The 13868-nt window shown below is 45.9% G+C and overlaps 1 protein-coding gene across 2 annotated transcripts in view; it reads right to left on the bottom strand.

The window, feature by feature from the left end:
• Positions 1-13868, bottom strand: part of NECAB1 (N-terminal EF-hand calcium binding protein 1) — a 1669886-nt gene that overhangs the window by 98284 nt on the left and 1557734 nt on the right. For both annotated transcript variants that reach the window (XM_069621337.1, XM_069621338.1), the window contains one exon: positions 11578-11690. In XM_069621337.1, the coding sequence (XP_069477438.1) occupies positions 11578-11690 (113 nt within the window). The remainder of the gene's footprint in view (positions 1-11577; positions 11691-13868) is intronic.

Raw genomic sequence — 13868 nt, 5'->3', positions numbered from 1 at the left:
TTAATTATACATCTACCTTGGAGATTAAATGTACAAAATTGGGAATACCCAGACAAGATCGTTTCTATCAACTGTATGGGGAGGGTGCCATTGAAACCAGAGAACATCTATTGTTTTCATGTATCAGTTTGTGTAATATCTGAAATAAGTATTTGGAATCATTTGATAATACAACATATTTGTTAGAATCTGCGATTTTATGGAAGATTTTGTTGGATGGAAATGATCTTAATTTTATATATCATATGGTTACATTTTATACTGTGTGTATGGACATTTTATGTGAACTATTGACAGGAATTGTATACTGATTTAATGTGGTTACTATTCATATACAATTTTATGTAATTGTTTATGAGGATTTTATGAGGATGCTTTTGGTTTATTGAATACTATTTTTGGATTGGTTTATGATTTATATATACAAAGCTGATTTTGGCTATAGTATATTACAAAGAAAATAAAACAAATGAAACCCATTCAGTAGTGAGAGAATATAAAGCTTCTTGTAAGCGGACCTAAACCTTTGGCAGCCAATTCAACAGTTTTCCACTTAAGAGAAAAAGGTTTTGGTTTTCGTAATGGTAACGGATGTTCTGTTATAGTTGCAGCCTTGTCCCACTGTCAAATTAATCATACACTAATAAAGACTAGGGGATATAAATACTATGGGATATGATGTGAACTCCACAGTCCCACTGACAAAATGTTGACTATTCGTGGAGTCTCAGCGCAGGAAACAAAGTTAGCAAAAATAAAAACCCAGACAAGAGATTTGTGCCCTGGGAATACATTCTTGCACTTTGCCCCTATGCACATGGGAATATCTAAAACGAACTGTAAAGGGAGAGAACTACCATCCAAAATGGTGGACAGATCATTTTATGAGATTGGTTCTGTAAGTTGAGCAAAAGCCAGTACCAGGTGTCCTCACAGAGAACAGCTAATCCCAATCTCCACACAGATGCAGACCCTCAGTGGGAATTTCACCTGGGAGGAGGAGAGAAGACAGTATAAATTATTTCGAGAAAGTTAGAGTGTAAAAAGCTATGGAAGGTGTAGATGCTGGAGAGACAGAGTGGAGTCATGGCAACAGCAGCAGAGGGCAAGAGAATTTGGAAAGAGATAAGATGACCAAGTAATCAAGTAGGAAGTGTTAATATCAGAGAGAGAGTGAGCAGAAGGAGGTGGTTGAACTGAGAAGGAGGTGGTGATAGTGTGAAGGAGACGGAGGGCTTAACAACATCAGTGGTTGAGTGTGATCAAACAGAGATAGTAGGGATTAAGTAGAAGAGAAAGTGGTGACATTTGGGTTTGAAAGCAGACATGAGGAGGTGGTACTCAGAGAGGGGGTCCTAACCCCACGGATGGAGAAAAACAGAGACAGGGTGTGAGAATTAAAGGAGGAAGAAAGGAGTTGACATTGGGAAAAGGTCAGTGGTAGAAGGAGAGAATAACCTCAGAACATAAAAATGAAAGTCTACAAGCAGGGGTGGACGCGGAGGCTGTGAGAACCCAAAGAGAAGGCTGTGGCCATACCAGAAACTAATTGTAAGGAAGTATCATCAGGGGAGAGACCGATCCTGAAGAGACTGATGAAAGAACTCCCTTTGGATGAGGTGGCAGGTGTGCAAAAATTGGCCTAGAAAAGACAATAACTATCATCAGGAGGGGAGAAGAAAGACACACAAGGAATATCACGTGGTAATGTAAGACTACAGAGAGAGAAGAACTGGACCTAAATAGTAAGAACAGGCATGTTCTGGTGGACCCGCATGGCCATATGCAGGACAAGACAGTGGGAGGAGGTACCAGCTGCGGTCAGGTATGTGTTGATGAGCTTAGACAAGTTGGGAAAGAAAGATCAAAAGAAAGCCAATAGTTATCCTGTGGTCCCTCTGTACCTCTCTCTGTCACCTGCTTCCACTGGCCCATTTGCTGACAAGGCTCTTTCATTGGATAATCATTGAGTATGGGACAGCGAAAAGCCCGGGACTAGTGCAGAAGAAGAAAGCTTTGGGACACCGTAGAGCCTGCAATACCAGAGGGGGTAAGGTAACCCTCTCAAAATGTATAGGCTGACACATTTGGTTCCATGGCCCAGAAGGCTGACACATCTGCACCAACAAAATTACATTTGTCCACAGGGAGTTTTCTCAGGGCAATGAACGTTCCTATTTATTTTCAGTTGACCAATCTTGTTACTGTCCTGAATAAAAACATAGTAACACTGAGATACAGTCTTGGCATCCTAATTGATCTGAGAGAGAAGGCCTACTTTAAAAATGGTGGAAAAGCCTCCTGCTTACCTGCCCTAAACAATAATGCTTCTGAGACTTTTGTTTTGATCATTTTTGTATTTCAATTTAATATTAAGAATATTATATGTTTTACTTCATTAATTGTTAGCTTATTTATATTCAGAAAGTTACTTTTACCACTTTATTTTCAGTGTTTTCAGTATGCCTTGTTTTTGTGGAGTTATTTTTTACTGTTAACCAGTTGATTGAGGTAAAAGTTTATAAAGGATCTGGTGTTGATTGTGGAAGGTTGTGGCTTTCTTTTTGTTTGGGACTATATGATGCAGTATGGGAAAGGAGATGGTGAAGTAGGGTACAGTATAAGGGAGTAGTAAAAATGCAGGAGAGAGAAACTCTAGCTGAGACGATGAGGTACAGGATGTTGAATTTGGAATATGTGAGTTTTGTGAAGTGAGAGGTGAGATTATGTAAGGAAGCTATGCCCATAAGAGAGTCTTTGCAGCACTGAGACAGCAACCATTCAGGTAATTTGATATCATGGAAAAAAGGGACCCATGTTTTCTAGTCCTGCTGACAGCCTCCACAGCATTCGACACAGCTGACCACAGATAAGGTTGGCAGATTCCATACAAACCTGATTTGGCTCAAACCTGTGGAACCGGCATCAGCTAGTCCAGATTGGAAATGTTAGTTTATTACACTGTTCAGTCATATGTGGAACCGACAAGGCTGCATCCTTTTGCCAGCAGTCATTTTTGATTTTTACATGGAGCTGCTAGCTCTCCTTAATGACCTGACATCTTGGTGCACCAGTACACAGATACCATTCTATAGCTGAAGCCACACCAAAGACATATCACTGCTGAAACACTGTCTTTGGCTCATCCAGTCCTGGATGTCAAGCTCATATCTAAAAATTAACCCCACCAAAACTGATTTTGTGCTTTGCTTCAAAGATTCTCTAGTATTTGGGTAGGTGCACCAAAATCTAAGCTGCCTGTATGGGATAATAATAATAATAATAATCGTTTTTTTTATAATGCGCTTAATTACAAAGAGGTTTCTAAGCACAGACCCAGGATTCAAACCTGCTCTGCGTTGTCTTCCAAGACGAGTCCGTTGCTACTGAGCTATACTACCCATTGCATGAGCAACTCTAAGGTTGCCACCTTCCAGGGTACAAAGGTGCCTCCTCTCAAACATGGGGAGAAGGTCAGATTATCAAAGACTGTGAAACCATTAGACCTCCAAACTCTTCCACCTCTCAAGATCTTGCCCAAGCTCTTTACAAGGAGAACACTATTTTTTTTGCATAACAATTTGTGAGTCCTGGCCAACTGGATCCCCCCATATATTCAGGATCCTCCCAAAGCATAGCATAGGTACTGGAAAGCTGCTTCATGACCTCCGCGTTAACAGAAACACTGACGCCCCGTGGTTTAGAACAATTTTGGGCAAAATCCTCTGGTATATTCAAGTTTTTAGCCAAAACTATTCCTCATGAAAAATATAATGCCTGTGTACAGTGATAGTGTATGGGCTGTCCACCTGACCGCCAGGCCTTTCACGTCCCCTCTATCTTGCACCCATTGTGCAAGTAGATCCATCAAGAGCAGAGTGAGGAGATGGGAAAAGCATCACACCTGCCCGATGACCCTAAAAAGTCTGATCAAACATGTAGTGTCACCGTTTGCCTTAATATGGGTCTGCAGAATTTGAAAAATGTGCCCCAAGGAACCCAATTCCAAAGCCGTAGCTCATGAGACCTGATTTTAAATATTCCCAGTCAACCAATTCAAAGGTCTTTCAAGCTTCCATGGAAACAACCGACAGGGAACCCCCAGTCTTCTTCCCATTTCAATGACACCTAACGGCCTGCGTATACTATCCTGTGCTTTTCTGTTGGGGAGTAATCCAGTTTGGCCCAGGTGAACGAGGTTGGGAAGCACCCCTGACAGTCTGTTTACCTGAATGTTAGATTTTTTCATCTACATTCATAAGGGTCATAGGGCAGTATGCCTCAAAATCCATTCTGTCTTTGCAAGACGTAGGGCCTCATTCTAACTATGCTGGTCCGGTACCAACAGTGCTGGTAAGCTTACCGGCAACCTTGTTAACGGACCGGCACAGGATGACTCTGTGGGCTGGTGCTGTCCTGCCTGCCAGGATCAGACCTGGCGGGGGGAACGGCACCAGCCCGCAGAGTTTCACAGAAGCACCGGCACAGTTATTAATGGTGCCGGTGCTTCCGGGGTCCCCATTCCCATTGAGACCTATGGTACTCAAATGGGAATGGGGATTTACAATTACCGGCGCCTGACTTCCTGGAATGCCAGGATTGTAATCCCATGGTGTTTCCGGCAAGCAGGGTGCCGGTAAAATTTGCAAATCTGGCGGCAACCTGCCGTTTTTTCCGGCACGGTTACCGCCGGACTTGTGATGAGGCCCAAAGATGCCACCATTGTAACAGTCTCCCTGCCTGAAGATATGAATGAGTTAAACAAATATTGTAATGGCTTGGCCAGGGATCCAACAAACCGTTTATGATATCTAGCTGTGAAGCAATTTGGCTCTGGCTCCCTGTTTAATGGTAAATATTGGCCTGCTCTATTTCTTTAATTGTTATTTCCTGCTTGAGTTGTGCCTGCATCTCGTTTAATATGCTAGGGAGGCCCAACGCCCACAGGAATTGTCATTCCCTAGCCTCATCTAGTGCTTTTGGTTCAAACAACTTAGAAAATAATTTGTGTAAAAACATATAGCTTGTCATCACCACTACAATGGTCGATGACGACAGTGTTTTTGAGTGCATTTCTAATGGTTTTCATTTGTAGGCGCCTAAGCATATAAGCCAGGGGGCTCTTAGCCTTGTTCCATTTCATGAAGTAGAACTGTCTGGTTTTCATCAAGGATGTCCAAGCCCTGCCACTCAGCTGCTCTGCCCACAAGCAGTTTTCATACCTTCCAGGCAGCTGCTTAAGGACACCAGGCCAGCTCCTGGCAGAAAGAATTGAAGAGGCTGCTGGTTTCATGTCCAGACCCTGCCACTGAGCTGCTCCACCACCACCTATTTCACCAGTCCTCCTTATGTGTCCTCATTGCTGGCATCCTAAGCAAAGGATGGATAGGTAGAAAGACCTCACCTGTTTGTGCCTGATAGGGCCAGGCTTGCTATCCTGTGTTTCACCTACAAAGTAGTTGTAACTACTACTACTCGACAAAAGACATTGCCATGTGTCTTCTCCCTCCAGAGCCTGTCCCCACCCTTGCTAGGGTTTGAAAGGCCAAGCGCCCAGGGCAGCCTCGGCAGGCTACCCTAGGAAACCTCATCAATATTGCCCTTGCCTCCATTTAACACCCATGGACAAAACGCACACGCCTCCTCATGCTGATCAATGCTTGCTCAGCAGTCACTCACACAGCAGAGATCATACAACAATCTTGATGCCCTATTCATCACCAGAGCGCCCCCAACCCCTGCTGTTTTCAATGTCCTCCTACCCCCCGGGCTACTGCATCCAACATGCAGGAAGGACAGGGGGCAGAAAGGCAATCATCCACAGGAGTGATGTGCATGCTCCATCTTCTCTCGCAGAAAAGGTTTGTTTGAATCGCTTGCCTGCCAGTTCAATTTTTATCTCACAAGAAATCCATCACCTTCCAACTCAGCTTCAGACCATCTCACAGGAGTGACTCTTTCATTGCTGATATCTCCAACTTACTCTCCTCTGCCAGAGTAGCTCACACTAATAATGTCTTTCTCAGAGATTTTAACGTCCCTGAGTCTCAAGCCGACAACTACTCTCGAATGCGTTTTTTGTGCCGACCAGATCGATAGACCTTAAGCAAATTGTGCTTGACCTCATGCACAACAAAGCAAACTTTGTAGACTTCCACCACAGGCAATGCCACAGTCCTCCAGAATTATTCAACAACTCTGCTATGAAACTGGTGGACTTTCGTGCCCTCCTAAAAGTCAGACATGCTCAGACCAAACTATCTGCCTGTTGGTACATCCACCAGCGGCCTCCAACAAATGCTCAATCAGAGCCCTAGAAAAACAGTGGTGCAAAAACAGTAACCCTAGTGATCTCAACAGCCTCAAATCTCTCTGTGCTAACAATAGGATTCTGATTACTGAGGCCAAAGCTGCTTAATACTTCTCCACCAACGAAGAAGCCTCTAACAGGAGAAAAGCTCTCTTCGAAGTAGTAGAGCATTGTAACAAACACTCAGCCAACAACGAGGTGGCAGCAACTCAGAAAAAATGGGACAGAATCAACAACTTTTTCATTGAAAAAGAAGACAAAATCTGACAGATCATCGAATCAACCTCCCACGGCATTAGCCCGCCTTGCAGCCCAGCATGCACTCAGCCCCTCTGGACCAAATTATCTCCTTGCTCTCCCCTAGATCTCAAAAAAACACTTGCCTCCCTCGAACCTACGTGTTACTCTGATGATATCATCACAGCCTCCTTCATTAAATAATTGATGGGCCCAGTGCTCAACGCACTGCTCAGCATCATTAATTACTCCCTCACTGAAGGGTCATTCCTGGAAACCCGCAGGACAGGTCCCCAGACCCTCAAAAAGTCAGAGACATCTAGGAGGCGAAACCACCAGAGAACGTGTTGGCGGTAAGAAGCTTCTTAGGAATGGTGACCTACTGCAGGAGGTTCATACCCAACTTGGCGACCCTTTCTGAACCTCTCCGTACAATGACCAGAAAAGACACTGCCTGGGTGTGGTCTGACAATGAACAAAGCGCTTTTGATACCATCAAGAAAGCACTCACAGGGGATGAAACAATGGCTTTCTTTGACCCAAGGAAAGAATCGAAAATTGTCGTTGACGCCAGTCCGGTCGGACTAAGGGCAGCACTCTCACAGCCAGATGCCCAAGGGCAAATGAAGCTGATCGCATATACCAGTAAGGCACTCACCAGTACAGAACAACGATACTCACAGATAGAGAGGGAGGCACAGGCGGTATTGTGGGATGCCGGCTTTTTCACATATACATACTAGGAAACCCTGTCACAGTGATTACTGATCACAAGCCGCTACTCCCTATCATGGCTGGATCATCATGTAAACCATCCCCCAGGATTGAGCGGTGGATGCTGGCCCTAATGGAGTATGGGGTTGTACTGACCTACACACCAGGATCCCACAATCCCGCGGACTACCTGTCACGGCACCCCAGAACAAGAGGAAACAACACAGGCAGACATTGAGGAGCGGGTTTGTCTGGTGGTAGGAGCAGCAAATCATGTTGCTCTTACCCTCAAACAGGTGGAAGAGACCTCAAAAGAGGACGAGTGCTTTCAAATAATTCAGGAAGCCATGGTCAGTGGTGAGTTGAGATCGGTACTATCCAATGCAGTCCGCAGAAACCGATAGATGCAACTAGAGCTGGAAAAACTGTGGTGAGTCTGATATGAACTATCTGCGACGTGCGATGGATTGCTGCTACGAGGCCACCAGATAGTGATTCTGTTGGCACTGGTGGCAAGGGTGCTGGATTGGCATACTGCAGCCACCAGAGGACAGCAAAAACCAAAGCGAGACTGCATCGCAAGGTCTGGTTCCCGGGTCTGGAAGCAAAAGTAGATGGTCACATAGGCAAATGTGCCTGGTGTCAAGTAACCGCCCCAGTCAACAGAGAGCCAAGAATCAAATCCATGCTCAGGAGTGATGCTCCATGGGACACAGTACATGTGGACTTTGGAGCAACAGGAAGAGGGACGTACTTCCTCGTAATGATTGACCAGTGGTCCAGGTACCCAGAGGTAGAGCCGGTAGAGTCCACTTCTTGTGAACAGATCATACAAGTAATGGAGAAGGTATGTGCTACGCACGGATTCCTGCATATCATCTGTTCAGACAATCGACTGCCATTTCATGAGGGGAGCTTTGCCGAGTTCATGCCAGACTGTGGCACTACACACCGGAGGTTCACACCAGGATGGCCTATGGCCAATGGAGAGGCTGAATGCTTCATAAGGATGCTCAATAGTGTTCCACATAGCCCATGGCCAGGGAAATGAGCTGAGAAGAACCCTGTTCCAGTTTCTACGAGAGTACCGAACCACCCCTCACCAACCCACGGGGGTGCCGCCAGCTGGAGCACTCTTCAGGAGATGCCCACGAGGCCTTCTTCCAGAGGTGGAAGGTCGACCGCCGGGCATCATTGATGACAACAGAACGTTGGAGGATCGACTAGCCAACAATGAGGGTCAAAACATCCACTGGCATCTCAAACCACTGGATATTGCGCTGGGTGACGCAGTGTTAGGGAGAATTCTTATAAATGGCTACTTTCCCTTACCTACTGAGTCCCTCAGCAGCTTTGCTGGATTTCTAGGGTTTATTTATTTCACCTGGTAAGAGTGTGAGCCTTTTTCCCACTCTTACATGTGTTTTGCTGTGTGCATTTCTACTTCATGTGTGATCATGGGCACTGGAGCCTCACCTACTCCATGGCACCATATTTTTCATGTGTGTTACACAGCACCTTCAGTGCAGTGACACAGGGTTGTCTTTCAGATTTCCCACTGACTCCATTTTCCAGGGCTGACTACTGTCCCCCAGAAAAGATAAAGTTGACATTAACTTTATAATAGTCACTTTAACCACAGACCCAATACACCCCATCTTACATGGAGTATTGGAAAGGGTTAATTCGTATCCCTTTTTGTCTGTGCCTCTTGGAGCACTGTTTCGCTCCCTTTACACTAAGACTTGGCTGGTGGCAGTGGAATCTACCCTATTTTTTATACCGCGGTTATCTTAAATAACCATGGTATTGTTTTAGGATATTATATTAGCCTCAAACATAAACCTGCTTGACCATATATGTTTTATTACGGTTCCTGCTGGGTTTATTCGCCATTTCTTTTTGTAAATGTCTTTCTCGTGTTTTACTCTGCGTGCCAAACCAGGTTTGGTTCCTTTGTTTGCCGTCTTTTCGCGGGCTTCTGCAGAGAAGCCTTCCTTAAGGCGCCTGAAAGTCTAGGTAGGCAGGATGTGAGGGAGGGATCTTCGGACCCCTGCCATGGGTTCCCTTGGTAACCCAAGTCGCAATCCTGTTTGATTGGCTGAGCGGACTGTCCTTGCCAGGACAGACACCCTGCTGTGTGATTGACAGCCAGGCTGTATGAATGGGGGAAAACTGCATAAAAAGCAGGTCTCTGGGACTGGAAAGGCATAGTCGCCACTGGAACGAAGGAGCCTAGGATGAACTAATGGAAGAGGACCCCTACAACGACTGAACCGCCCGGTAAAGCCCTGCTGCAGGTCCGAATCTTCAGAATCCGATGACAGAGACGATCCTCCAGGAAACATCTTCCCTTGAGCTGGTGGGACCAACCAGTTCACCCAAACTGCAAGCCAGGACCCCTCCTCTGGTCGAATTCGCTGTACAGAGCTACAGTGGGCCGGATAGCCAGGAAGGTCGGACCCTGCTTGGCTTTTAAGGAGCGCACCTTTTATTTGTTGCTTTGCTCTGCTGCTGGTTTTTTCCCTGGGTAGTGCAGGACCCTCCAGTCTTCCTACTTCTGATCAGTCTGACAGTCGCGTCAGGAACCGTGAGCCTGCAGGAACTACCTGGAACGTCTGCCTCAGCTACAGCTCCCTCTCCGTTTTAAGGTACTGTGCAAATCCGGTTGTTCGTTTCATTCAGCCGCGGGGAAAGGGTTTGAAATCTTTCTCCAATCCAATCGCTTGTCCTTCTCTTCTCTTTGAACTAACTTTTCTACCAATCAACCTCATCCGGAATCCGTGGCACGAACTTTACCGCGAACTACGCTGAACTGTATTATCTTGAGCAAAAGACTTTTGACCTATTGACTTTGACCCTAAGCCTTTTCTATCTGATTTTATCATTGTAGTCTCTCTTGTTCAATTGCCCTGAATACTTACCTGTTGGTGTGATTCAATGTCTGTTAACTTCTGTCTTTCCCTCCCTTTTAAATTTCTGGAGTGCCATTTTGCTCCCACTTCACTTTGTGAGCTTAACTTGTCTGGAATTTAAGGGAAGCGGTGTGGTGTATTAAGAGTGTGATTTTTAGACTGCTTATAATAGTGTAATGGTTTACAACTGAAGAGTGAAATAAATGTATATTCGTGTACTTGAACTATTTGATACTGCTCACTTACTCTTGAGATAAGTCTAACTGCTCCGCTACTGCTACCACTTTAACTGTGTAGTACAGGGTTGTAGCGAAGGGGAAATTGTACTGTCACTTGTAGTCTTAATTGTGTGTGGTGTTTCCAAAGGGTACTGCATATAATTCTGCTTAACACACAGTCCTGGTAAGAAACCATCCTACAGAAGGGAAAGCTGTCCCTCAATTATGAACCCTCTCCCATGGGAGTTGTCCAGGTGAACGGCTCAATGGTGACTGCCGCTGATCAAAGAGGAACTGTGATGAGGAACTCCAGTTTTTTTTTGGAAGGTGGGAGGGGGAGAGAAGCTGAGAGATCGACGGGTGGAAGTCTCCCCGACCCGGATCGCCTGCAGGGAGCAACCTCCTGAAGAGGGTGCGGGAGATTGAATACTCACACCAGAAGACACGGAAGGAGAGGCCAGAGGTACGGCGGAGAGAGAGAGATACCCCCACAGAGAGGGCCATCAATGACAAGTGCGATTCAAAGACTACATAATGGACGACCAGATCTGAAAGGACGTAGTCCCCCAATATTGCCACGTTGGGCCCACCACTGTTTGATATGTTATTCTGTGTAAGTCTGTCATGTTGACAGTAGTTGACGCTGAAAAGATGCGTTTTATTTTTGTTATGAAAAAGGAGGAATGTGTATTGAAATAAAGGGGGCATTCTCGCGGCTCGCTAGTCCGTGCCGGGAGCCCAATGAGAGAAGTCCTGTGTCCGTGTGTCTCATTGAAGGTACAGGGGGCAAGGCCTTATCTTGGTGGTCCCAGGGCAGATTACACCATAGCAGGTAGCAAGTATCAATGAAATGTTAAGATGCAACATCAGGGCGTTGTGGCGGGATAAAGGAGTCAGCAAAGTGTCATGGCAGGTGGGGTAATAGTTGAAAAGCCACGTCTTAAGTTGTTTCCTGAAGGATTTGTAAGAACGTTCTTTTCTGAGAGCAAGTGGTAGGGAGTTCCAGAGGAGGGGGCAGTGACAGGGAAGCTTGAACCACCAGCTCTTTCTCTTTTGAATCTGGCAACGACCAGCTTGAGACTGTTGCATGAGCATTGATATGACATATGATGCCCTGACAGTGCTTTGATGGATTTATGCGTAAAGAAGCAGAACGCAAAGTGTTAACACAACACATACTTACTGCAAACATCCTGTTTGAGATGAGACGGATTCCACATACTGTTTCAGAGCAAGACGGAATTCTTCCAGCTCCTCCTCCAGCACTGACAGCTGTCGCTGGACAATCATTATGTGCTAAAGAAGAAATAACAGTTAATGGCTACTTGATATTCAAGATACGATCCACTTAGTCACTAATAAATACGTCTACGTTTACAACATCACAGTGGCTTGGCACATGTATTGTATTTGGAAGGAATATATAATTTTGTTACATAGCCTGTCGCTTTGTTATGCACACAATAACAACTTTCCAGACAATATATTAAACTGCGTCTTTTGGGATGCAGGAGGGTAACACCATTATTCTAGGCTAGTAAATGTTATGGGAGTATAACATCATTCCTTCCCTTAGGTGTCTCCTTCCCTCTAGCACGGATGATTTAATCATAGAGAAACTATGATTCTATCAGCCATTACCATGAGGCCTCAGGCTTAAGAGTTGGCTTTGCTAGGGAGGCCTTGGCTCTGAGAGGCGGTGCAGTACGACACAATGGTGATGTTCTGGGGAAAAAATATGGGTCTGTGGACTGATAAGAAATGCATGACTAAGCATTGGAGGCGCAGTCCAGACTAAACTGTTTGGTCACATCCCTAATGCACGTGCTCACAAGCAACCACAGAAATGGTTTGGCCTCATTGGGCGTCCTCATTGTGGTGTAGCTTGGGTCTCTAGGCCCAGCAAGCTTGTAGGTTTAGGAAGAGAACATATGGGATACATATAAAAGGGACTTTGAAGACAGTGTTGCTTGAAAAAAGAACCAGCTGCTGAAAGAGGGTTCATAGTAGACTTTGAAAAGATGTCTAGTGTATTACATTTGAAAAGAAAAGGCAGTTAGAGACCAATCAGAGATGTTAAAAATCCAAGACACAATGAGAGACCACTCAGAGATGTTGAAAGACAATAAAAGAGTTAGAAACAAGCAAGAGAATATCGGAAGGGGAAATTGTTTTGGTTATTTTATGTTGATATGCATGTCACATGTTAATAGATTTATGTTTGACTGTGTTTTGTCAGATCCTTTCCTAGAATATGAAGGATTGAGTACCCATTGTTGTTTCAGACACGATGGGCCTCATTATAAGTATGGCGGTGCAGTAAAACAGAGGTATGATATGATATGATATGGCATTTGTAACGCGCCTGTACACAAGTGTTTCAAGGCGCGACGAGGCAGGGGGGGGAACAAGGGGAGACAGACAACGATCTTACTAGGCCAGGTGTCATTCAGATCGCGCAAGTGCAAGGGTAGAGGGGAAGGGAAAAGTGCATGGGGGAAAGGGAGAGGGGAAAGTGCAGTACAGGGTTATAAGCATACAGCATACAGGATAAATAACAAGGGCCAGCTGGTGGCAAGTGCGAGGTAAGTGCAGACAAGTGCTAGGAAGGGGGGCTGTATGGATACAGACACAGTCCCGTAGTGCAGGGTTGCCGTGGAGGCAGTGCAGGGGAGAGTGGCTGGGCCGAGAACGGTGAATGGCCCAGTTGCAGATTCAGTGCAGTTTCAGTAGTATTAGCAGGGGAGAGGGGGAGAGAAAGCGGAGGCAAAGAGGAAGGTTTTGAGGTGCTTCCGGAACCGGAGGTGGTTCTCCTCAAGTTTCAGGGAGGTAGGAAGGCTGTTCCAGAGGGAGGCCCCTGCAGTGGAAAGAGATCTGCCCCCAACTCGTTGTTTGGAGAAGCGGCTGACCCTGAGGGAGTTGGAGGCGGATGAGCGAAGAGCTCGAGAAGGAAGATATTTAGGAAGAGAGAGTTGAAGGTATTTTGGCCCAAGGCCCCAGACCGCCTTGTGGACAATGCAGAGGGTTTTGAACTTGATCCTCGCAGTCACTGGGAGCCAGTGTAGTGATTTCAGTCCTGGAGAGATACGGTCCCTGGGCTTGAGGCCAAGGACAAGTCTTGCAGTCCTGTTCTGGATGAGTTGCAAAGGGCGGAGAGTAGAGGCGGGCAGATTAAGATAGAGGCTGTTACAGTAGTCCAGCTTAGAGAGAACCAGGGCTCTTGAGACAGTGAGCTTCTGGGGGAAGGAGAGGAAAGGAAGGATACCTCTGAGGAGGTGTAGCTGGTAGTGTGACTTCTTAGATACGTCGGATATGTGAGGAGAGAAGGAGAGTGTGGAGTTGAAGATGACCCCAAGGTTTTTTGCCTTGCAGGTAGGAGTAGGAAGAGGGCCCAGAGAGGCCGGCCAGAGAGCAGCAGGGAAGGAGGGAGTGGGAGTGCCGATGAGTAGAATCTCAGTCTTACTGGCATTAAGG

This window comes from Ambystoma mexicanum, chromosome 5q (genome assembly GCF_040938575.1).
Source record: "Ambystoma mexicanum isolate Mex_15411 chromosome 5q, UKY_AmexF1_1, whole genome shotgun sequence".
Taxonomy (NCBI): domain Eukaryota; kingdom Metazoa; phylum Chordata; class Amphibia; order Caudata; family Ambystomatidae; genus Ambystoma; species Ambystoma mexicanum.
This window is presented reverse-complemented; position numbering and strand designations above follow the sequence as displayed.